At 39.2% G+C, this 27,349-nt stretch overlaps 1 protein-coding gene across 1 annotated transcript in view; it reads right to left on the reverse strand.

Annotated features, from left to right (window-relative positions):
- Nucleotides 1–27,349, reverse strand: part of LOC126184722 (putative hydroxypyruvate isomerase) — a 50,195-nt gene that overhangs the window by 16,361 nt on the left and 6,485 nt on the right. The window contains exon 2 of the mRNA XM_049927249.1: nucleotides 14,109–14,220. Coding sequence (XP_049783206.1) covers nucleotides 14,109–14,220 — 112 coding nt within the window. The remainder of the gene's footprint in view (nucleotides 1–14,108; nucleotides 14,221–27,349) is intronic.

The following is a 27,349-nucleotide window of genomic DNA, read 5'->3' on the forward strand; positions in this document are numbered from 1 at the left end:
TATCAAATTCACTGACACTCATTTTGGCTTCATCTAACTTTAGATTTGTCAACAAATTTTTGACTTTGTGTACACCTTTAATGAAGCTCTTTTCACTTTAGTAACATATTTTTAACATGACTGTTGAACAATGGTGATTCTTTCCCATCTATCATAACCTTGCCCAGAACACATACACCTACTGTATATGAGACAATACATTCGATTTTCGCTGATACTCCTCATTTTCATCCTTGCAGATTAATGTGTGATGCTGACTGTTCAGCTAACTTGCAATCTGTTTATTCTTGCATTTGCTACAAAGATACATTTTCTTACCTTTGTTTTAACATCAGTAATAACTGATGTATGAATGAAGTAATCAGATTGCATTCATTGAGAGTCCAGAATGGAGAAAACGACACACATAGTTCTATCAGTCATAATGAGTTACGAGAACAAATGAAAGACTGTGCCAATATTTCATTTTTAATATTTTGCTAAGTCACTGTCCTTTTCTACAGGCTACTTCTTTTATTACATGAATAGTGATCTATCTTCATATACAGGGTTTAAATCTATCTTGAATTTTCCATTGACTGTTAAATCTAGCAACAAACGGGCCCACTCTTCACAACATAATCTGTACAACATCAGTAACAATGAGAAGCTGTTGCAGTGTGCTAGTTATCAAACATCAAAACATTGCCAACAAAGAGGAAAAAAAGATTCTCATTTAAAACATTTGGAAACAAAATTGATTACTGAAAGCCTGAAACACAGTTTAGATAAAAAAGAAAAATTTAGAAACCTTGTGGCTTAAATTTGAACATACGGCCCAGTATAATATGGAAGAGTATGTCCCAGCTATGTTACTGAGTGTTCACACAGATTCACAGTCATCCAATGACACTGTGTGGGCAAAATACAACGGGCCCAGAAAGTATTTACAATAAGATTCAAGTAATATTTTCTTGAGTTCAGCCTCTTTTTAGATAGTTATGGTTTCCATTTACTACAGAGCCCATTTCACACCATTTTGGTTCTAAGTTTTGCATTGCAAAAAATGTTAAATCATTTGTTTCTCAGACTGACAATTAACCCTAGACCAGTAAAACAAACAAAAATTATGAACTCCAGCTTTCAAAGCTTGCACATAAACAAAGTCTTGTATAGTTCTTCTGTTTATGAAATCACACACAATATACACTTGAAGACACAGAAATAAATTTTAAAGATCTAATAAGAAAACTGAGGTTGGCAGTTTGCTGTGTGTGATTTTTTGGACATAAAGTAACTAATTTTCACTTAATTTCTGTCCTAAACACATAGCAGTTACTAATTGCACAATGAATGTTCAAAACATAAATGTGTAAATACAAAAAGCTTTTGCACAGTGTTTTAGGAATGATTAAGTTGTTACATATATTTCTTGCTACAATGGCCACAGTTTAGTCTTCAAACTTTTATGTAGAGTTTGCAGATTTAATGCTGCAGACTACATTACTGTTTCTACAAGTAACAGTACTTGAAGAAGAAGAAGAAGAAGAAGAAGAAGGGAAGAAGAAGAAGAAGAAGATGATGATGATGTAGCAGTAGTAGTTGATGTTTTTATAATAAAAAATAAACTGCTGAGAGAGAGAGAGAGAGAGAGAGAGAGAGAGAGAGAGAGAGGAAACCATATTTCAAATGTATCCAATGGACTTAAAAATTATAATTCAAAATCAGATAGCTCAATTTTATACCTATGTAATTAGCTACAAGATTTCAGTGGCAGAGCAGCTCAAATAAGAGCCAAATTCATTCTTAAAATGGAATGTAACCAAGAAAAATAAGATTACTTGTATATAATATCAATAATTATTTATTTCATACTAAAAAATATGATTAAATGCAGATTGGTAGTCACTTACACAGTTGATACATCAAAAGAAGAATGAGTATCTGATGGCTTAGAAAGTAAAGGTACCTGTTTGTTGTAGAATAATGGAATACAGTTTGGGCTCACAGATAACGAATTTTTGGATTTTGAAGAACTGCTCAGCTGGAGCCCGGACAGATTTTGTGAATGACTATTATGCAGACCTCACATTATCCTTTTAGTTCACAAGGTACAAAAGTCTTTAGAAAGGAGCACTCGGATTAATGCCATGGCTGACATCTAGAAAGGCTTTTGCCACTATGACACTGTCACTTAGTACACAAAATATGTGCTTGTGAAATATTATACAGAATATGATACTCAATTCAGGATTTTCTGGTAGCTAAAACTGCACATGCAGACCTTAATAAGGAGACTTCAACGGAAGTGGGAGCAGCACAGGCATTCCTCAAGGGAGGGGAATGTAACTGTACCTATTTTTGATATACAAAGTATATCATATCATATAGACACTTCTAATATTCCAAGAAACTTATAGACATCAATAAAAAGTTTATAATAAGTGGTCATATTTTTTAAAAAAATATTTTTTACCTGTTTAGATGGTGAAGCAACACTGCAATAGTGTCTATGTGGACAATGAGAAAATTTGTCTAACTGGCAGTGGAAAACTGTGTTCTTTAGGTTAGAAATGCATTTACCAAAGTTCATCTCCCTCATTTTCTCCCACTGCCTAATTATTTCTTTGAGCAGAGCGTTGCTCCACAACTCTTCTCTTGTATTTTTTGTCCACTTTATCAAGAAAACTTGTGTAGTATTTGTGATTACTTGTTTTCCCTTTACAAGGTAACCAATAAAAAGAATCCCTATACAATCCCCAAAGCACTGGCCATTGCCTTCCTAACAGATGAAATTAACTTTGGTTTTTAGGCACAGGATCACCATCTTCCACCTACAGTTTTAACTGGTGTTTTGTTGTAGACATGAAATGGCGGAATTTTGTCTCATCCAAAATCAGTTATATTCATTTTGAAATTGTCCCAGGATCCCTGAGGAATTCATTATTACAAGTGCTTTCCATCAGTATTTAATAAATTAACTGGACAGAAGATCATTAAATTCCTATGGATTTGAAAGAGCAGTGAAAACTGAGTATCCATAACAATTTATGCGTTGCAATTTTGGTTCCATTATGGTGATGAGTAATTAAAACTATTACCATCCTGTAAATAATTGAATTCTTGGCTACCCTACATGGACAGAAAGTTTTCATGATACAGAGATGGTAACAGCTCATCCTACAGTGGCTATTTCTCTTGTCATACTTACACTCAAGTGTCGGATAAAGTTGACAGCAAACAACAGAAATGTTTTACAAAAAAATGTGACATCCATAACTATGATACAATGCACAACTGTGATTTTACAAATACAGTACAACACTCAGTACTACTATAATGGACATTATGTAAGCTTGACATTAATTTTTTTTAAAGATGCTGTGTCTCATTTGAAGTTGGAAGGTGATATACTGAACTCACTATGATTAATCAGTATGTCAGTGTAATATAGAGGCTGAGACCACCTGTTGTGATCAATCTAAACAGATGTCACATCTCATCCCGATTCACTGTCAAGTAGCCATATACGAATAATATGTAACTTGCACCAGCATTAAGAAATGCTACTGCTTACTGTTTACTGTCTCACCATTGTACAATCTCTTTGTATTAGACAATTATTTTCCCTCACTTGGTTTCTCTCAGGCTTGTAATACTACATGCAATGACAATCAAATGAGGCACTGCTGTTGTTGTTAAGACAATGGTCTCATACTCGAGAGAATGGAGTTTCTATCCTTAAATATTTTGTGTGTCCACATATTTGACTCATTTATTTCCATTGTACAATGAAAAGAAATTCTGTATCATTATCAGATAATCTATGGGCAATAAAAAATAAAAAGAATGACAGTGGACTCTGACTTGCTGTGAGGAAGAGCAAAAATTGTGTTTGGACTTAATTACAACAATCTGTCTGTTATCAAGGGCTTTGGTTTTGTATTTTGCCCTGTGTTAAGCAATTGGCACCAATTTTACAGTGACAAAGGAAATCTAGGACTACACTGTGAACTCAGACAGTTTTATGTTTTTGCAAGTTTAAGAACAGTTCTATCAAGGGCAAGAACAGAAGCATCTTTATGAGTAGGAGACACTACATCTTCAAGAGCAGGTGTAGTTATTTTTATCACAAGTGTAATCTGTGTCACACATCAAGCTCTACTCACTTTTACAGTATTTAACAAAGCTATGGAAGGCTGGGCAGTTTATTCCAGACTTTCTAGGTAAAATCACCACATCAGCACCACAATTTCTACTTTTCTGGATCCTGCAGGACAGTCTGTGTTTGTTGCAATAGTTTAATCCATTGGCTAAGCCTAGATTGTAATCATTTTCTGAAATTTGTAGTCTGTAGACCACTCCGAAAGTAAAAAAACTCATGTTGTGACCACAAGGCTACAGATACACAAAAAGCAGAGGCTGCTGATACAATCATATTGTGTTGCACACTTACATGGGCTCAGTCAACATTATTAGTCTGTGTGTTCCAACCCTGAGTGTGAACAAACTGTTGTTAATCATTTTGCATCTGATTAGGAGGTGTGTCTGGTAGCATTTAAGCAATGACAGCTGTCATTAGAACAAGTTCTTGCATTAGTCTGAGCTTTAGAATTTTCCCTGGTAACTGAGCGGAACTTGTAAGATGCGGCAGATAGCAGGACTGAGTGTGGTCCAGCAGAAGTCCATCTGGCCCTGATCACAACAGCTGTAGCAGTGCCAGGTCATTTCCATCAGAAGTATCACTCTAGAACCTTTCCTTAACATGTCACACTAAAGTCACAACTCCTGGCACAGTTGCCTATATAAACATTAAGAATACACATCAGACCACAAGATAGGCCACCTCAACTGTGTTGTTAATGGACAATGTATTGAGGAATGTCTCCTGATAAAGAGTCAGTGAACAATACATTGACCCATGAGCTTCACAACATGACCCCAGCAGGAGTTGCTGCCTGTACATGTACATCATCTTGTTGAGATCAGTTTAAACAGCCATGTCATGGTGCCACATGTGACCCCCTGGGGCCATGTAAGGAAACTGCAGAGCTTGCAACAGCAGTTGCAGGTGACACATCTTACATTCCACTAGTTCACTAAGTTATTTGCTATTGGATGGACTCCTTGCATTGGATCTTTGTTGTCATGGTAGTGTATGTTGTTGGCAACTAAAATAATGGCTCAGACTTGCTATAGAGGAGAGCAGAAGCTGTGTTTGTTTCCTCCTAATTATCTCAATATATCCAAGCACTTGCGTTAATAAACAGAATTTGGCATGACCTTTGCAGATTGGGGGAGTGCTAGCCAAAAATAGAAAGAAGGACAATTGGGCAAAAAAGCAGAGGTGGAAAGCAGAAAAAGGATCATGGGGGAAAACAGACAGGCAGTACATCACATCCTGTACTGCCACAACATAATGTAAGGCACAAAATGAGTTTTCCACCTATAGTGCGCTGATTCTCTTGTGCAGGAAGAAGATTTGGCAAAGAAGCTTCAGTAGTAAATTGTCATGAAGGTCACAACCATTGTGAACACTTGTACAAAAACAAAATTGTTTTCTAGACAAACACTCACTTTTCACCAAGATCTGACTACAGAAATTGTTACACACTTCACATATAGCCATTCTTTGGCGTAAATGAATTGCTATTAAGGTTTTCTGTCGGTTTCCACACATTCTCTTTTCCAGTGAGAGTATAACAATCTTTGTTTCGGTAACATTCTCCACATGGTAACATTAAACCACAGTGTGTCTTTGCCATCTTATTACCTTACTTTTTATATATTTATTTACAGCACAGTATACAGTATGTTTTTGAGCACAGCTTTTTATGTTTGTCAGATTCTCAGTTCATGTTTTAAGTATCATGTCAGTAACTATCTATCACATCTACTTTAGTACTGGCACAGGCATGACAACGTCGCCACACTATACTGTTGGCATGGGTACTTCACAGACCAATGGGGGCCCGATATGAACCAAGGAACAGAACCCTGTGTGAGGAAAGGAAATTTTCCACGTGAGTCAATCTCCAGAAAACAGAAAGTCCAAAACCACACAGAAATGTGCATGGGGATGAACTCAGCATGTGGCTGGCTTGGGTGGCTGATGACTGAGCACTTAGCAACAGCACTTGGCACAAAGTGCAAGGCAAAGTCCGCAGTAATTGAACTCAGCATAAGCACTGGCCCACTTGGCTTACTGTCGCCCCCAAGCAAAAACTCCTGTCAGTGGGTCTGTCCGTACTACAAGTAGTATGAACCCATCACGGCAGGTTTCTGCACTATTCTGCTACATTACCCACTCCAGCTCATCTGCCTCCATCACAGTGTCTGCTGGTACCAAGCAGAAATACTCTTCTTCACAAAGTTTTTGCCTTTGGCGACCATCATCATTATAACAGCATCATGGTTGTTAAGCCCCGTCCCTGTGATGACACTATCAAAAGTATCAGCTCTGCTTGTAGTCATGAGGTGTAAATATTATTTTGGTATGTGGTTTGTCAGACTAGTAGCTTGGGGCAAGTATCTGATAGTGGCTTCAGTATTACTTCAAAAGACTTATCGTCCTTACTGCCATAATAGACACACAGTATTTCCAGTTGATATTATACAAATTAAATCAGCACCTACAACTACCACCAAATGGCCAGGGTATTTCTGTGCTAATGAATTTAGATTGTCTTTGAATGAGTCAACAATTGATGTGTGTAAATCAGGGGCTTGATAGATCAATAATTTACCACTGCTGGTTAATTTTGTCCACACGAGTCAGGGTCTATTTGGATCTCATTAGACCAATGTTCCAGTTATTGCTGTAAACATTCAACCACATGAGGTCTTTAATTCACGTTTCTGATATACATTCCACATGTTGTTGAAATTTACGAACTTCTTACTTCAGTATCCAACCAGCTATCAGTCCCCAGTATAAGGGGCAACCAAAAAGTTTCTATTTGAAGGCAATACAGTGCAGAATTGGTACGCCAATCAGGCAAAACTGTTGTGAGCAATGAGGAAATTACCACATTGACACACTAGAATGAAGATACACATTTGGTAAAATACCATGTCCTGCTGTGTGAAGAAGTCCATAACTGCTTGCTGCATATCCTCATCTGATAGGAATCGTTAACCCTTCAAAGACTTTTTTAAGGGACTGAAGGGGTGACAATCACATGAAGAGAGATCAGTACTGTACAGCGGGTGCTCGAGTTCTCCCACTTGTCCGTAATGTATAAGGCTGGTCTCCCACATTGACCGGCACCTCGTTTGAACTGCAACCAGCATGGAACTGGCAGCACAATCATGCAACTGTGGTTTTTGACAGATGTGCTGCCCAACACACATTCTTCAGTCTCCAATGGATGTCCACTGGTGTTTGTCCTTTGGTAGCAAAGAAAAGAAAATGGTATGTTGGTCCTGCTTGGGTACATTTGGTAATAACGTTGTCATCGTTCACGTTTCCGCATTCACCACACGACAGTTGGAAAGACATGAATGCTGCCATAATCGATTGGCTACATGTTAGTGCTTATACATCCACACTGGAGTCATACTATTTGTGTATACACTGCAGCAATGCCCTGAAACAGAAACTTGTTGATCACTCCTTATATTATGTGAGGAGTGACTGATTTCTTGAAGATTTGTTGGTTTTGGGACTTTGTTGCAAACTCTTTGGTAGTTAACCCACTAGTATTTTAATATTCTCCCATTTTGAGGTCTGTTTCACATTAATGGCTAGTTTCTGAGATGGGCAGTTTTCTGCCAATATTATTGTTTTACCTACCTAAAATCCCTATGAGCATTCCAAAATTACTCTGCCACCAGACCTGCTGCTTCCAGTGTGTGGCACATACCACAGCAGAGGATTCTGAATAGTCATCAGAATTATGCTGGAAATCAACAGCTGTGCCGACAATCAAGAATGAGACTAGCTGTCTTCGCCATTTACACCAGTCTTCAGAATGAACAAAGAACAGACCTATATCCCAGATGACAAACTTCGCTTGTTATCAACATCAGATTATTTTTTTTTTCCAGTTTCCTGGAATGAGTTGCACATAGCACTATTTTCACACTGTTAGCCACTCAGTGTGCTCAGATGAAGAGTTGATTTCAGAATGTGTGTTAGCGCCTCACAGTCATCACCTAACCAATGCACTACTTACGGGAAAAGCAAATGCTCCTCTTACAGAATTCCACAGAAAGCAGACTTCCATTCAATTTCTTAAATTTCCAAAATTGTTGCAAGTTCCAGTGTCATCAATATGTCCTTTAAAGACTGGTGAGGGTAAGGCTTCTTTAGAGCTCATCGTTTTTCTTTGTCTGTTGCCTGTAATACACACCAACAATTTAGTTGAGAGCAAAGTTTTGGTGCTACACAGTTTTTACTAATGGGAATGAAACCTTGTGTAAAAATCACAGGAACATCAAAACAAATGAAAAACAAGTAAATATAGAATATGGAAGGATGAAGTTGATGATACAACATGAAATGAAGGCTTAGAAAGTAGGAACAACCAATTACATTGACATTCTTCAACGACCATTTTTGGATGTCAAATACAATTTAATCGTGTAAGTAATATAACACCACATGAATTCTAACAGGATGCAATGCTGAATTTTGAAAGGGTATCAGTAAGAGAGGGTACAGGTGTGTAACTGTGGAATACTGTGACATGTGTTTTAACTGTGACTCCAGAGTCCTCACATCACAGGTTATACATTAATATCTTTATGATGGAATGTGAGGAACTGCTTTTCAGGAAAGGAGCAGGAGAGGTTTAATGCCTAAATGACATACGTGGCCAGTCAAGGCATCAAGCTGACAGGCCCCAAGTGCAAAATCTGTATACAGGGTGTATCATAATTAGTACAGAAAACTGAGACGGATGAAAGTACCTATATGAGGGATTTTTTTTTGGGTGGGGGTGGAGAGGAGACACCAAATGATATGTTGCATGTCAGAGAAATTTGTAGTAGTAGAGGGCAGGGGGAGGGGGGGGGTGGGGGGAGGGACAAGGCATCACATGATATGTCACTACTTGTATGGAGAAATGTTCTTGAACCAGCTCTGGAAAGAAGACCTGGTTTCAGAGATCCTTGAACGTATTGCTATAGCATCAGAGTAATCTTGATCATTGGTAAATAGAATCTGAAATTATGTGACAGTATCCCAGAACTAGACATTACTTGCTCTTGTAATGTGGAACTCAACAGTTAATCATTTATCACGGCATTTCTGTTGTAAATGACTGACAATACATCCATTATTTAAATAGCATAAACGGAGGAAGAAAAGAGATGCCAAGCTGACATGTTACAAACTGAAGCATGGAGAGATAGCATTTTGCTTGACACATGATTGCCTGTGAATTCCAAGTAACTCAAAATAAAATACCAAAAAGAACAGGAATCAGTATATGCTTCAAAATCCTATCATTTGGATAACCCAAGAGTTTTCTAGAATCTTAGCACCATTTATGTCTGCACTGATACGTTACACTGCACAACGTTAATTATTATTCCTTTTTATGACAATATGAAGAAGTAGGTTAAATCCACAAACAGGTGAGAAAATACAGTAAAGACTAATGCCACATAGTATGAGTGGAATTAAAAGTAAAACAGGAAATGTGTAGAAACACCATGAACAGAAATATTTTGTGTACGTTAGAAGATGGGCATAGAGGATGAGGCAGTGAACAAGGAGACACTTGCAGATGGTCACTGGTAATACAGTGATTCTACAAGATATGGGTTGAGCTACACAGTTACTAATCTGTTATCAAAAAAAGCTTAGAAAATACAAACAGCACTTAGACACTGGCACTCCTTTACTGTGATGTACTTCCTAAGCCAACTGTTTTCCGCAAAGTTAATAGTATATGCATTTCAGAAGACAGTGTGGTATGAGTGTATTCCTGCTAGGTATCTTCTCTTCAAGCTGCTGGCAATTTACACACAGCCGTACCCATCAGAGTATTACAAAAGACACCACACAGAACTTCTATAAGGTGAGATATCATCTGGTCTATCATTTGTAGTAATATAAATAATGCAAAGTGTAAAGGTAACAACTCAGTGTATAGTTGAGGCACTGAGTCAGTGACAGGCAATTAAGCAAGCTGCCAGCTTCTGAATGAATCCTTCCTCATAAGAAAATGTAGACTGAAGAGCCAAAGAAACTGGTAGACCTGCCTAATATTGTGTACGGCACCTGTGAGCATGCAGAAGTGCCACAAAACGACATGGCATGGACTCGACCAGTATCTGCAGTGGCACTGGAGGGAATTGACACCGTAAGTCCTGCAGGGCTGTCCATAAATCAATAAGAGTGCACAAGGAGGTGGAGATCTCTTCTGAACAGCACATTGCAAGGCATCCCACAGTGAAAATCTCATTCTGGGAACATCCCCCAGGCTGTGGCTAAGTCATGTCGCTGCAACATCCTTTCTTCCTGGAGTGCTAGTTCTGCAAGGTTTGCAGAGGAGTTTCTGTGAAGTCTGGAAGGTAGGAGACGAGATACTGGCAGAATTAAGGCTGTGATGATGGGTTGTGAGTTGTGCTTGCGTATCTCAGTCGGTAGAGCACTTGCTCTAAGGCAAAGGTCCTGAGTTCAAGTCTCGGTCCGGCACACAGTTTTAATCTGTCGTAAAGTTTCATTCCAGATATGCTCAATAATGTTCATGTCTGGGGACTTTGGTGGTCAGTGGAAATGTTTAAACTCAGAAGAGTGTTCCTGGAGCCACTCTGTACCAGTTCTGGACGTCTAGGTGTTGCATTGTCCTTGTGGAATTGCCCAAGTCAGAATGCACAATGGACATGAATGAGTGCAGGTGATCAGACATGATCTTATGTATGTTTCACCTGTCAGAGTCATATCTAGTCATATCAGGGGTCCCATATCACTCCAACTGCACACGCCCTACACCATAACAGAGTCCCCACCAGCTTGAACAGTCTTGCTGACATGCAGGGTCCATGGATTCATGAGGTTATCTTCATACCCATACACGTCCATCCACTCTACAATCTGAAATGAGACTCATCCAATCAGGCAACATGTTTCCAGTCATCAACAGTCCAATGTCGGTGTTGATGGGCTGAGGCGAGGCGTAAAGCTTCGTGTTATTCTATCATCAAGGGTACATGAGTGGGCTTTTGGCTCTAAAAGCCCATGTCGATGATGTTCCATTGAATGGTTTGCACGCTGACACTTGTTGATGGCCCAGCATTGAAACCTGCAGCAATTTGAGGAAGGGTTGCACTTCTGTCACATTGAACGATTCTTGTCAGTCGTCGTTGGTCCTGTTCTTGCAGGACCTTTTTCTGACCACAGCGCTGTCAGAGATTTGATGGTTTACCAGATTCCTGATATGCACAGTACACTTATGAAATGATCGCACAGGAAAATCCTCACTTCATCGCTAGCTCGGAGATGCTGTGTCCCATCGCTTGTGTGCGTTCAAACTCACTTAACCTGCCATTGTAGCAGCAGTAACCGATCTATCCACTGTGCCAGACACTTGTTGTCTTATATAGGCATTGCCGACCGCAGCATCGTATTCTGCCAGTTTACATATCTCTGTATTTTAATATGCATGCCTATGCCAGTTTCTTTGGTAAATGTCTGAAGATGGTCTTTAAGCCGAAAACCAGTTAACACAATAAAAGTAATATTGTAGAACAAGAGCAAATTAGCACTTTTCATTTATTAAAAACAATACTGACAATGGAGAAAAGAATAGCGATCAATCACAAAATCTGTCTTTTATTACAGCAGATCTAGATTTTAACTATTACATAGCCACCTTCAGTTGGACATTAGTCCGAAGTGTCATGTACTAAACGATATTAGTTGATGCAGTGCATACAGGAACCTACCATGATCTCAGAACTTGAGCTCACATTAGGCTCTAGTATGCTTTACATCAACCACTTGACACTTTGGACTAATGTCATCTGTTGTTGTATGCACTGAAGGTGACTATGTAATAGTTGAAATCTAGATCTGCTGTAATAAAATGACAAATTTCACAACAGACTGCTGTTCTTTTCTCCATTGTCTATATTCAACAATTGCTGTACACAACAGGATCACATGGATTCCAATCTAATTAGAATAGAATGTACATACATCTGGATGGTTACATTGTCCTAACTGACTACATTATGCCAACATTGCAGCTCGACTATGGTGAATGGTTAGGTCAGACAGAGTGGTCAAGTTGACAAAGCAGGCAAAATGTTATCAGGGAGGGTTGGGGAAAGTTGCAGACTGCTGTGGGCTGATGCAGCAGGCACACGGGATAGGAATAAGGCACTGGTGAGCTCAGACAGGGGAGTTTTGTCCAGGTGAACAACGACATCGAGGGGTGGATTGTGATGGGGAGATAGAACAGAGGGAGAGGGAGACAAAAGTATGGGTTGAAATTGGGGGAATGGTTTTAAGGGGCAGAGGTTGTGGTTAGTGTGGGACAGAGGCCAGAGGAGACTGAGGACAGGAGTATTACAGAACTGAAGGATGTGTCGCAAGAACAATTTTCATCTATGTAATTCACAGAAACTACTGTTAGGGGGAACGATCCAGATGGCATGAACTGTGAAGCAGCCCCTGAAGGTGAGCATGTTGTACTTAGCAGCATATTCTGCCACTGGTGGTCAACTCTGCTCTTGGCTACGGTTTAGCAGTGATCTTTCATTAGGGTGGACAGCTAAGTGGTTGTGATGTCCACATAAAGTGCTGTGCATAAGAAACAGCATGGCTGGTTCAGGTACTGACTCTGATAGGGTAGAATATCCCTATGATAGGACTGAAGTATGATTTACTGGGTGGGTGCATTGGACAAATCTCACACCTAGATTTTCAACAGGGGTGTGACTCTTGTGCTAGAGGTTGGGACTAGGTGGGGTGCGAGAATGGACTGCGATAGTTCATAGACTGAGTACACAGAGGTCACCACTATGGTAATTTTGGGAAGGATTGTGGATAAGATGTTCCTGGTGAAGGACAGGTAAAGTTGTTCTGGTCGGAGGTCCAAACTATGTTAAAGAGCAGAGCTGACTATCCAGCGGTAGAACACACTGCTGAGTACAACATGCTCGACTTCAACGGCAGTTGCTTCACAACCCCCTACACCATCTCCTCTGAATTACTTAGATGGGAAGTCTCCTTGCAACACATCCTTCAATCCTGTAATACTCCAGACCTCAATCTCTGCTAGGCCCTGACCTACACTGACGTCCACCCCCATCTTCATACCCACCTACCTCAATCATTCTGCACTCATAATCTCATCTCCCTCCTCTTCTGTTGTAACTCCCTCTCATAATACAGGCCTTGACATAACTGAGAGTCCACACAACTCCACCTGCCAGCACCCAGAACAAAGTAACCAGTGCCTATTCTTATCCTGTGCACCTACCTACCACCTTGTCCTCCCATCTGCCAACCACTCTTCTCCATCTCTCCCTCCTGCTCCCCGCATCCTCTCTTCAGTCACCCCAAGTGAGCTGCAGTGCTGGCACAATGTAGTCAGCTGGGGCAATGTAACCATGCAGGTGTATGTTTATTCTATTATTCTGAACAAGGATTTATCTGAAAGCTAGCAATGATTTCAGTCTTTTTCATGTACCTATCGACAATTCAATGGTTCTACTATATGGTGAGTAGTTATCTTTACTCCTTCAATTATTTACATTTCAGCAAGGACTTTCCACTGCACAAATTACTTACAACCACATGTGGTTATCGTAATGTGAGAAGTTTAGTTATACATGCAATCGTGCAGACAATGTAGTGCTTTTCCATGTCGGTTTCACAAGTGCTTGACCACGAGAAGTAATCGAAATTAGCTAATTGCATGACTTAATAAAAATCATGTTACAGCCTACTACGAACCATGTTTACGTTTGTGAAACGAGCTGTGTCAATACAAACTATACAGACAGAAGATTTCTATCGGTAATTAAGAGCTGAGTTTCAATAACAAAAGCCAAATACTCTCATTTCCAATATATATTCAGGACCATCATCAGCACTGGATGCTGCATTCAGCAAGCCTAGCACCAGGAAAAGCAAGCACAAACAAGACAGGAAGGCATTCATTACTTACCGCTTACAGTGAAGGCCTTTTGCATATTTAACTGCAAGACTGAGGCTTTCTTTAAACTTCTCCTCCTGTCCAGGAATTGCTGCAAACCCAAGTTCTCCTTTACTTTGGTCACCTACGAGAAGTTTGTACAGGGTTTGATTGCTGAATACAACACAATTTATTTGACAGAATTGAAATAAATATTCATGATAGTAACAAGAAAACTATACAATGAAATAAAGCTTATATTAATGCCTTAACCATATTTAAACTATTAGCCAATGTGAAAAATTAATTAGTCCTGCTGAAACATGTCACCCTATCTGCCAACAGTCAAGCCTGATATTCTTGTGTTAAAGAGTGTGCCTGGAAAATGAAAGGTCACAGGATTGAATCCAGATTGCACCACAGAATGTATCAGTCCAGCTTTATCCTAGCTTTTACGTTTCAAAGATGTTATTCCTATAACACTTAGTTCAGATTCTTCATTACTGGGATAGTTTGGGGATATGCAACTCATTGACATGGTATCTATTTGAAATAATTGCACCACGTTTTTGAGCTACACAGAATTATTCTCAGCCAGTGAGGAGAAACATTTAAATTGAACCAAGTTGTTTTCTTTCGATGAAATACAAACTCACTGAAATATAAAACGTGATGTTCTACATCACAGGAAAGAAAAGGTTAAGGTTTAACATCCCATAGATAAAGAGGTCATTAGAGACAGAGCAGAGATTCAGTTTAGGGACGAGTGGGAAAAGGAACCATCCTTGCATCTTATAAATCAATGTTTTATAAGAGAAATATTTTCACAAGTCTTCCAACACAAGTAGAAAACCACATGTCAAATTGTAATATCGTCCTGTATTGATGGTAGGAAGGAAGAACTCTTCTAAATAGCTCACTCACTGTAGGAACTACAATATATTGTCAAATTGTAATATCCTTCTGTACTGATGGTAGGAAGGAAGAACTCTTCTAAATAGCTCACTCACTGTAGGAACTACAATATATTGTCAAATTGTAATATCCTTCTGTACTGATGGTAGGAAGGAAGAACTCTTCTAAATAGCTCACTCACTATAGGAACTACAACATATTGTGCATCATCCCTAACCAACAGATCTTATAATAGTCAGTACACTTCAACAGCAAGTGTGACAAGATAACAAGTTCCTGTCATATCTTTTTAAGGTATTTTGTAACTCATGTCATAGATTTCAGTACGCTCTAGAATACTGCAAAATGATATTCCCTTTCCCTCTCTTTAACGGTGTAAAAACAGGTTGCAAATTTTCCAGACCTATTTCTTTGTTCAGGACATCTACATCTACATCCATACGCCGCAAGCCACCTGATGGTGTGTGGCAGAGGGTACCTTGAGTACCTCTATCGGTTCTCCCTTCTATTCCAGTCTCGTATTGTTCTTGGAAAGAAGGATTGTCGGTATGCCTCTGTGTGGGCTCTAATCTCTCTGATTTTATCCTCATGGTCTCTTCGCGAGATATACATAAGAGGGATCAATATACTGCTTGACTCCTCGGTGAAGGTATGTTGTCGAAACTTCAACAAAAGCCCGTACCGAGCTACTGAGCGTCTCTCCTGCAGAGTCTTCCACTGGAGTTTATCTATCATCTCCGTAACACTTTTGCGATTACTAAATGATCCTGTAACGAAGTGCGCTGCTCTCCGTTGGATCTTCTCTATCTCTTCTATCAACCCTATCTGGTATGGATCCCACACTGCTGAGCAGTATTCAAGCAGTGGGCGAACAAGCTTACTGTAACCTACTTCCTTTGTTTTACGATTGAATTTCCTTAGGATTCTTCCAATGAATCTCAGTCTGGCATCTGCTTTACCGACGATCAACTTTATATGATCAGTCCATTTTAAATCACTCCTAATGCGTACTCCCAGATAATTTATGGAATTAACTGCTTCCAGTTGCTGACCTGCTATTTTGTAGCTAAATGATAAGGGATCTATCTTTTTATGTATTCACAGCACATTATGCTTGTCTACATTGAGATTCAACTGCCATTCCCTGCACCTTGCGTCAATTCACTGCAGATCCTCCTGCATTTAAGTACAATTTTCCATTGTTACAACCTCTTGATAGACTACAGCATCATCTGTAAAAAGCCTTAGTGAACTTCCGATGTCATCCACAAGGTCATTTATGTATATTGTGAATAGCAACGGTCCTATGACACTCCCCTGCGGCACACCTGAAATCACTCTTACTTCGGAAGACTTCTCTCCATTGAGAATGACATGCTGCATTCTGTTATCTACGAACTCTTCAATCCAATCACACAATTGGTCTGATAGTCCATATGCTCTTACTTTGTTCATTAAACGACTGTGGGGAACTGTATCGAACGCCTTGTGGAAGTCAAGAAACACGGCATCTACCTGTGAACCCGTGTCTATGGCCCTCTGAGTCTCATGGACGAATAGCGCGAGCTGGGTTTCACACGACCGTCTTTTTCGAAACCCATGCTGATTCCTACAGAGTAGATTTCTAGTCTTCAGAAAAGTCATTATACTTGAACATAATACGTGTTCCAAAATTCTACAACTGATCGACGTTAGAGATATAGGTCTATAGTTCTGCACATCTGTTCGACGACCCTTCTTGAAAAAGGGGATGACCTGTGCCCTTTTCCAATCCTTTGGAACGCTACGCTCTTCTAGAGACCTACGGTACACCGCTGCAAGAAGGGGGGCAAGTTCCTTCGCGTACTCTGTGTAAAATCGAACTGGTATCCCATCAGGTCCAGCGGCCTTTCCTCTTCTGAACGATTTTAATTGTTTCTCTATCCCTCTGTCGTCTATTTCGATATCTACCATTTTGTCATCTGTGCGACAATCTAGAGAAGGAACTACAGTGCAGTCTTCCTCTGTGAAACAGCTTTGGAAAAAGACATTTAGTATTTCAGCCTTTAATCTGTCATCCTCTGTTTCAGTACCATTTTGGTCACAGAGTGTCTGGACATTTTGTTTTGATCCACCTACTGCTTTGACATAAAACCAAAATTTCTTAGGATTTTCTGCCAAGTCAGTACATAGAACTCTACTTTCGAATTCATTGAACGCCTCTCGCATAGCCCTCCTCACACTACATTTCGCTTCGCGTAATTTTTGTTTGTCTGCAAGGCTTTGGCAATGTTTATGTTTGCTGTGAAGTTCCCTTTGCTTCTGCAGCAGTTTTCTAACTCGGTTGTTGTACCATGGTGGCTCTTTTCCATCTCTTCCGATCTTGCTTGGCACATACTCATCTAACGCATATTGTACGATCGTTTTGAACTTTGTCCACTGATCCTCAACACTATCTGTACTTGAGACATAACTTTTGTGTTGAGCCGTCAGGTACTCTGTAATCTGCTTTTTGTCACTTTTGCTAAACAGAAAAATCTTCCTACCTTTTTTAATATTTCTATTTATGGCTGAAATCATCGATGCAGTAACCGCTTTATGATCGCTGATTCCCTGTTCTGCGTTAACTGTTTCAAATAGTTCAGGTCTGTCACCAGAAGGTCTAATATGGTATCACCACAAGTCGGTTCTCTGTTCAACTGCTCAAGGTAGTTTTCAGATAAAGAACTTAAAAAAAATTTCACTGGATTCTTTGTCCCTGCCACCCGTTATGAACGTTTTTGTCTCCCAGTCTATATCCAGCAAGTTAAAGTCTCCACCCAGAACTATAACATGGTGGGGAAATCTACTCGAAATATTTTCCAAATTATCCTTCAGGTGCTCAGCCACAACAGCTGCTGAGCCAGGGGCCTATAGAGACCTCCAATTACCATGTCTGACCCTGCTTTAACCGTGACCTTCATACAAATTATTTCTCATTTCAGATCTCCGTCAATTTCCTTCGATACATGCAGCAAATAATCAGAGGAGAAATAATGAAGTTGGACACAATACTTTCAGCCCGCAAATGAGACTACTGTCTCGGTAAAAGCACCCCAGCTAAACATCTGAAGGAAAGTCAAGTCAGTTCATTTTAGAGATAAGATAATTAAAATCCTAAACTCTCCTTATAGCACAACCTCCCATTTGATGTAGAACAGAATCAAAATACAGATCTAAAAGTGGAAGCAGGGGAGCATCATAGACTTGGAACAATAAACAGACATGATCCAAAAATTCTAGGTTGCAGCCTCTACAGGCAATTTTGAAGCAATCTGAATTGTATGAGAACCAATCAGAATTATAGTAAAAAATTACTATGCAACTATGAGCTACACAGAAATCCATTAGGTTTCTTTGCCAGCCTTGTAATAATGACTCAATCATATAACATTCAGTGGCAGTGTACTGGATCTTCTCCTCCCAAAAATATTTTACAGGGGTTAAATACGTAAAGTTTTAATTTAATAGATTTCATGTAACATACTACAGCAAACAGACACAAACTTACTTTTGAGCCCAATTTCTCACTGCACCAAATTACACAATTAGTGCTTTTTATTTTCAAATTGCCCTTGACATCATAACTGCATAGTTTTGAACATGTCTCATGAGTAGAAACCATGTCACAGTTACAATCTCCTGCTCCATACATAACAAAACATCTAATACATTGTAGTAATCGTAATGTGAACCAACTTTTTTTGGAAAATATCACTGCTCAATACCATCATTCCTCTTTTCTGTCCCACTGCATATCATCACAGAGTCAGTCTGTTACCTGTAATGAATGTGAGGTAGCAGGTGTAAGGAATGCTAATTAGCAGTATGAATACTATTAAAGGTTCCATTCAACCTTGTTCCAGAAAACAGGTCAAGTAATTGAGCCAGCTGTAAGTACAAATAATTTCATTTTTCATCACAACATGGTGGAATGTGTGCAATGTACCTAAGCATTTACAATTTACAGTTAGGAAGGACTAGTGAATCCATACTGTCCTTCATCTGGAGTACCAAAAAGAGCCATGTTGTGGAGACTTCTTGATACTTCTAGAGAATTCTTGTAGGTGCAGTAACACATTTGAATGTAACCAGACTTGTTTTTGGCTAGTAAGATGGAAATAGAATATAAGAAAGATGCCTTCAATTCAGCAGGAGTAAGAGTACCAGAGTGAAAGCAGTAGTAACCAGAAGCAACCCGTGGCAGTCACTGTCGGTAGTATGAATATCAACTGATTAAATGAAGTCCATATTACTAGATTTCTGTAATTGCACTATATCAGATGGAGATTCCCACTTGTCTTCATGCTTTATTAAGATCATTTCTGTAGAATTATGGGACTAAGTCGCAGTCACACACCATATGTCAAATTATCCTTTCACTGAAGTCCGTGGAACATGTTAAGTCCTTGACATTTGTCACTGTAAAGGTGAATGAGTTACAAAATAGTTGCTAGAACAACCCACAGATTGCTGTTGTTTCTATCTTAACAGTTAACTGTGCTTCCACTGGGTGTACAACTATACAGTGAGTACATCTGGCAGAAAAGAAAAACTAGTTAACAGTGATGAACTACAGCCAACAAAAATGTCGAACTGATAAGTAATAAACTGCTTTTGTTATCAAACAATATTTTTATTCATACTTTTCCCTACTGCTGCTACCACCAGTATATGAAGAAGCTTTTTCCCTAGCATCCTGTTCCAGAAGGTTAAAGAGCCCAAAGCTGTTCAATCTTGATCTGATATCATGACACAGCTATAGTCAGTCACTACACACCAACCACTCTTTAATGACAGTTGAAAAATTAAGATCTTCCCAGATTCAAAATGTTTCTAATAAAGTCTACAAAAATGTCTTCTTCCATAACTATTTATTTATTTATTTATTTATTTATTTACTTACCCTGATCAGATTATCAGATTAAGACCTACAGGCCCCCTCTTACATCAGATTAGGGTAATGATCAGTTGTATATACAATTTCAGACAGTGTTACTTTATGGGTTCATCACTGAATTGACTGAAGGATATGGCAGTATAATAAGTGGCATACTCTTTTATTCCCCCTCAATCACAAATTATGCACAAGTATTAAAAGCTTAGTTTTTGACGTACATGAAATTCTACAGCAGGACAACAAAAAATATCAGAATGCATACTTCACTATACAACAGTGTGTACACTGTTGTGAAACTTCCTGAGTGGTTAAAACTGTGAACTGGATTAAGAGTCAAACCCAGATCCTTGTGTTTTGCAGAAAATCGTCTGAAGCACTTGGAAATAGGAAAGAAGGTACTGGCAGATGAAAGCTATCATGCAAGTCAAGTGTAATGCCTGGGTTTGAATATTAGCACACTGTTTTAATTTTTCAACATGTTTAACAATAACAACACTTTTTAAAATTATTGAATAGTCCTCATTCACAAGGAGAGTTAATCCTGCATTGTAGGTTGCAAGAATATAGCATACCACTTATTACTCATTATGATGTAAAAAATATACATATGACAGTGATCACAGAATGCCTTTGTGGGGTGTACCTATTCTTCTTAGAAACAAAAGATTTCTGTGAACTTTGAGCCTGTCCATAGTTTTCTGTCCTGTGTAAATGATTTTCAGCTGTTAAAACTTTCAGCTGTTGTTGTCTCAATGCATAAGTATGAGCTAATATTGAAAATCCTTCCTTGCATTGTGGCAAAGAGCCAATTCCGCCTTTAAAGGAGTCTTCTGCCTCCTACATGACCACCAAAAGTGGGTTTCTTATTTTATTATGAGGTATTTATTATGAACAGAAGATTTCCTTAAACATCTCAATATTTGATTCACAATCAACACACATCACACTTGTAACCACTCTCACTTTCATCAAGTACAAAGAGAGACTGTATAAATATGGTACACATTTACAAAACCATAGGACATTTTGATGGGAGATGATTTCTTGTAACAGCTGTATCAAAACTTTTAAATAGCTACCACGGGCAGTAATTTGTTGTCAGCTTTCTTAAAAATGTTTCATAGAAATGGACGAAGTGTACACTTATGAGCAACTCAGTTACAAACATGGTGGTGACACGTTGTGGCATGGCCACACTGAAAGTATTGGGGAGCCATCCTAATCAATGCCAATGAGTACCATCATTCGTCAGTTGAGATTACATTTTTCCCACATTTCTAGTATCGACAATGGTGTTCCTGCACCCATGGTAATCTCCATGCCCTGTTACCTCCAGTGGGCAGAGGGACGTGTTTGAAGCACTGGTATATGTACTCCATACCGAGAATGAGGCTGCTCACCAGAAATTGTTGGACAAGACTGAAGTGAAGAGTAATTTGTTGAACTGTTGCCTGTATATCAATGGTTAAAATCTGTGACAGCTCATAGTACTCCTGTCATGCATCTTGCTGCTGGTAATGATTTTCTCTGAGTTGAGGTCCCCCCCCCCCCCCCCCAAATATAGCAGCCTTCTTAAACACACAATAATATGAGCACTTCGCGCTTTTAAGTCACCTCAACAAGACATATTCTGAAGAAATGATCATTAAAATAAATGATAAGGGGACATGCGCACATGATGGATGCTGCATTTATGTATGCCAAACCCAAAAGGATCCACGACAGATATTTCTAAATCGTGTGGAAAAACAAAAACATCATCAACATGATTTTTCGTGCTATTATCTCAATGTGGACATAACGTTGATCCATTATACTATACATCTCACAGACAACTACAGTCAAAATGTGGCTTGATCATGGTGAAAATGTACAAAAAATGCTTGGACAAAGAGGAAACTTTCATCTTGATTGACTATTTGGTATGGGTAAAACAAGCACTGGTTCTTATAGCTCGATGTTTTTATGATTATTTGCACAGTGAGTTAAATCAAAAGTTAACGTGATTGATGCTCCTGACTGCAGCACACTGTTGCCACTGCAATAGTTAAAGTACACACGCTGGAATTCGAAATAATGTCCCCTCATACACTATTCTTCAAATTTGGCTCTGTGTATTTTTTTTCTATTTCTTAAGCTAAAAATGGCTGCATTTAGTGAAGAGGTTATCTGCATTGTAATGAGCATCATGTAGTTAAAAAAAAAAAAAAAAAAAAAAAAAAAAAAAAAAAAACTTAGCTTCAGGTGATGTGGCATCAGGCCATTCAAAGGGAATGGTCATTAGTGCTCTTGTTGAATATGAATGTGTGTGTCATCCAGTGAACTCAACAAAGAATCTTTCCTCACAAGTATCATTACTGTGACCAATTCCTGCAAGCATACATTAGGAGCCTCTTTTTTATTTAATTCATCCAGGGATCACCTGATAATGGTATAGTATTTGATATCATAATACAATTAAAATAAATAGCTCAAATGTACAGACACACAGACTGTACAATGATGTTTTTGTGAGGATAGGGCAGGTGATTGGTCCTGGACTTGGTGAAGGAAACATCCGGGTATTTTTCTGAAATGATTTTGAAAAATCACAGAAAATCCAAAATCAGGAAGGCCAGGCAGAACAAACTCCATCCTCCTGAATGTAAAGTCACTGCCTTAACAATTTCATTCCCTGTATCAGTCGGTCCATATGGTATAATGCTCTTTTACTCATACATACAATTTGCAAATATAATGCTGAAAATAATTGTGCACTGTTTCTTTGCATTTATCTATGCTATCATTGCACACACATGATGGACAACAGTTGGTGACTCCAGGACCACAAATATGTTGCTATGCTCTCTGCACTCCCTTTTGTCTAACTATAGGGCTATAAATATGCTACTACGTCCCATTCACATCTCCATTTTCTCTCTTCTGTCCATCTGGAAAACTAAGTCAGAATCCCCCTGTGAAGAGTCAGATGCTGAACTCAGGAGAATGACAAGCCATTACTCTCATGCACTATAAATCTTGGCACATGATGCTCTTGTTAGAAGCATTATACTATGATCACATACTGTAAAATGACAGGAGGTTGTAAGTGTCCCCTCTCGTTCTAACCCCTACTCTGCATTCTCTAAGTAGGCTTTAACTGTCTAGTATGAAATACTTATGAAGTATGTTTTGTACGCCTTTTAAACAGGTGTATTTTAGTCATCTTTTTCGTCTCCTTGGTCAGTTTATTATACAGTTTTATACCCTGATAGAAAACACTCTACTGAGTTTTTGAATACGTAAAGAACTATTAGTGAAATACTCATGCTTCCCTTAACATCCATAACAAATTGGCTGATGTACTCATTTGGTGCTGTTCGAATACCCAACTTTTTAAAAATAGTTCTTCACAATGAGTCCAACTACTACTTTTAATTATTATTCTTATGGTTCTTTTCTGTAGTTTGAAAATGGTGTCCATATTTTGTGCCTTTGATCCCTAAAAAGGATCCCATTGCTAAGAACTGAGTGTATGTAGGGACAGCATGTCACCACAAGACATTCGTTGTTACTCATAACTGAACCCATGAGCATAACATACTGACCCTTTTTTTGCCAGTATCTTTGTCTGTTCATCCATATTAATTGACAAAAAATATTAATTCCTAAAAACTTTGTAACTGTTACACAATGCATACATTCATCATCTGTGTTTAACCTGAAAGAGTTGTTTTCCTTCTTTATGCTGAAGTCCACGTGGTTTGTTTTCTTTAGGTTAAAAGTTAATTTATTACATACTGCCCATCTAAAAATTTCCCTGAGGGTTTCACTTGCCTTTTCTACTGCGATTTCTGGGGTTTTATTGATAAATATGACGCTTCTGTTACCAGCAAAGAGATCTTTTCCCCCATCTTATATTGTCTGGACAGTCACTGATATATGCTGAGAACAGAATTGGACCCGATATACTCCCCTACAAAACACTGATGTTTGTGTGTTTCTTGTCTGACAACTGGATTTTTTAAAAAAATATTTATCATCAACAGAACTGTGAACACTGTTTACCTTTTGCACTCTATTTTCCAGGTAACACTGGAACCATTCATTTGTTATTCCTCTTACAACCACCTCTTCCAGCTTGATATAATAGTGTTTCAGGGTCAACAGTGTTAAAAGCCTGTAAGAAGACTAAGAATATGCTTGTAACAGTCAACCTTCAAGTAACACTTTTGTGTACTTGGTAATGGCTGATGACATACTTCTACTTAAACAAGCAAACTGTATTTCTTTAAGAAGGTTGTATCTTCTTCAGGTAACTCATTAGTCAACCTTTTTTGACTGATAAAATTATATTTGAGAATACTGACAGCAGTGACACTGGTCTGCAGCTCACTATACTCTTTGCATTATCATTCTTTAGCAAAAGCCCAACTCTGTAAAAATATCCGAACTAAATGACTCACTTATCACGTTTATTAGTGGGGTTTGTATGCTGTATATGCATGCGTTCTGAATAGACGCTGGAATCTCATCTATGCTTGCTAACTTTTATGTATTTATTCTGATTTTCTATTACTCCATACCCCCCCCCCCTCTCTCTCCCTGGATATCTCCTCCTCCCCCATCTCTCTGTCCAGCTCATAGCCTCCTCTCTCTCTGTCCACGAACTCCTCCTTCCTCTAACTGTTCACCTCCTGAACACCCCCCCCCCCCCCCAAAGTCTCTGTCCATCTCCTTGTGCCCATCTGCCCCCCCCCCCCCCTCATACCTGTCTATCTCCTCCTTCCCCCTCTCTGCTCATCTCCTGCCACTCCCCTCTCTCTGTCCCCCTCCACCTCTCCTTCCCTCTGCCCATCTCCTCCTCCTCCTCCTCCTCCTCCTCTCTCTCTCTCTCTCTCTCTCTCTCTCTCTCTCTCACTCCATCTCCTCCTCCCCCTAACTATGTCATCTTCTCCTTCCTCCTCACTGTATCATCTTCTCCTTCCTCCTCACTGTATCTCCACCTCTCCCTCTCTCACACTTCTCTGTCCATCACCCCCATCCCAATAGGTTTGTGGTCCTTACCCACATAGTTATTTCTTTCCAGATAGTAAGTAATTTGTATACCAAGTTTGGCTGAAACTGGTCCAAGGATGTAGGAGCAGCATTTTACACACGACGTTATCCATGTCTGTACATCACACTTATTTAACATGTATTACACATATCTGTACACAATGTCAACTGTATCTCTATCATATTTTGCCCTATATTATCATATTCATGTATCTCAGTGTCTGTGATGTCATATTTCCTGAAATATTTGTCATACAGTGATATAATTTTGCAGGTACATTCAATGTTATATGAGGATAATGTCTGTGAAATGTGTTGTGAATAGATTTAGTATTAAAGAAGTGATAAATTAAAACACTGTGTGTGTGGTGCAGCAGTTTTTCCCACACCTCTGCATTTAAGATGTTATACCCCTGAACAGTGTGTCGTGCAATGATATAATTTGCAGGTACATTCAGTGGCATTGCTGTACAATGATGATACAACAAGAGAAATAAGGGCTCGTATGGAGGCATGCAGACAGTTGTTTTTCCCTCTCTCTATTTACGAGTGGAACGAGAAAGAAAATATAGTTACTTGCAGGGTGTATATGTAGATGTAGAATCCTGATTCCAAATTAGTTCTTCCTGTAATGACTCAAGGATACTATGCTTCCAATGAAAACTCTCCTGATGAGTGCAGATGAATAGGGCATCATTTTCTACTTTGTAGTAGGTGTGGATCTGCTCACTGTCTTGAGCTTTAAGAAACTCTGCCATGATCTTAGTCGGCTTCTCATCAGTAATCTGAATGGTAGTGATCCTTCTGAGCTTATTCCTCATGGCAGCATCCTCTGGGACATTCCTAATAAATCATACATCAAGTTCCTTACTTTCCACATGGTCAAAATTTTTGACCAACATGCTTTAAGGAAGATGTGGCAATGTACCTGGTAATACATTCTCCCGGCCTGGAATGTACTTGACTGTGTACTCACATTCTTGCAAGACCAGTGCCCAGCACAGCAGCCATGCATTCAAGTGTCGACAATGTTAATGCCTTGTGAGTGGTCACTAATGTTTCCTGCTGGTCTAATAAGTACTTCTGAAACTAGTGCTATCTCCAAATAGCTGCCAACAATTTTTCTCGGTAACACTGTATTGCTGCTCACAAGCACTCAGCATGTGGTTAGCAAAGCAGATGGTTTTATGTTCTATCTGTCCTTTCTGCACAGATAGAGGCAGTAAGACATTATCCTTCCTGGCTCTGCAAACAATTGAGTCACAGGTACTTCAGTGTCTTGAAATTCTTGACACCTGTTCATGGGAAAGGGGGCACTAACGATGACACGGACTGCTTGGGCTCTCCATAAAGTGCCAACTGGTGCACCAACTGGCATGCAACCTGGCGAGTGGCCAGCTGACAGACATGACATCAAATGCGACTGCCCCTTACATAGTCACTGCTGGGCGGGCAGTTAAAGTGCTGACTGCCACACCGGGCCACTGACCGTGCCAATCCACACACCTTCCTCCAATGTATTCCATTAAGGGGTGTGTGTGTGTGTGTGTGTGTGTGTGTGTGTGTGTGTGTGTGTGTGTGTGTGTGGTGATAGAAAATGAGGATGTGTAATCATGGCTACTGATAAAAGAGCCACATCAAGACACAATTTGTCTAGTATATTTCAAGTTGTTTTCCCTTAATGCTTGTTAGAATTAAGTTGCTGAGAAATTTATCTCTCTTAACTCTTTCTGGGAGCGGTTTTAGCACCTCAAAAACTGACATCTTCCCATAAATAATCATATTGTTTAATTGGTAATAATTAATGCAAGGTAGTAATGTAATTTAATTTTTAATATACTAATTAGTGAGGACTTATTAAAACATTATGGTAAAATGTTATGTGTTTAATTATGTTGGATTGCGCAAGGAGAGCTATCAATAACTTTCCTATGTAAAGGAATTGTTGTACCTAAGGTTTCAGCTAGACAGCATTAGCCATTAATTATTTAAAAAATTCCACAAAACCACTGATAATGAACAGCAGCCATTGAAAAGTCTGAATGTGGCTACTTCGTTAAAAGCTCCCTTCTACCATGCCCAATAATACCAACATATTGCCCTTACAATGGTCCCCCACTGGTGCTGGGGGGTGGATACCATTGTCACTAGAGATTTGGTAACACACAGACTTGGGCAGTCTCCTGATTTTCTCAAATTGTGCTAATAAAACTGTGAGCAGACCTTGCCTCACACTCAATCAGTGTCAACACTTCATCCAGATCAGATAACAGTGGAGATGCGTCATCCTGTACGGGACAAAGGAGACGGACCATTAAACCGACAGTCATTGGCTCAGTGTGTCCACCTTTGTTTGTTTTATACAGATGTGGTAACCAAGTGTCGTCGAGGTGAAGAAGTCAAC

The sequence above is a fragment of the Schistocerca cancellata genome, chromosome 4, assembly GCF_023864275.1.
Source record: "Schistocerca cancellata isolate TAMUIC-IGC-003103 chromosome 4, iqSchCanc2.1, whole genome shotgun sequence".
Taxonomy (NCBI): Eukaryota; Metazoa; Arthropoda; class Insecta; order Orthoptera; family Acrididae; genus Schistocerca; species Schistocerca cancellata.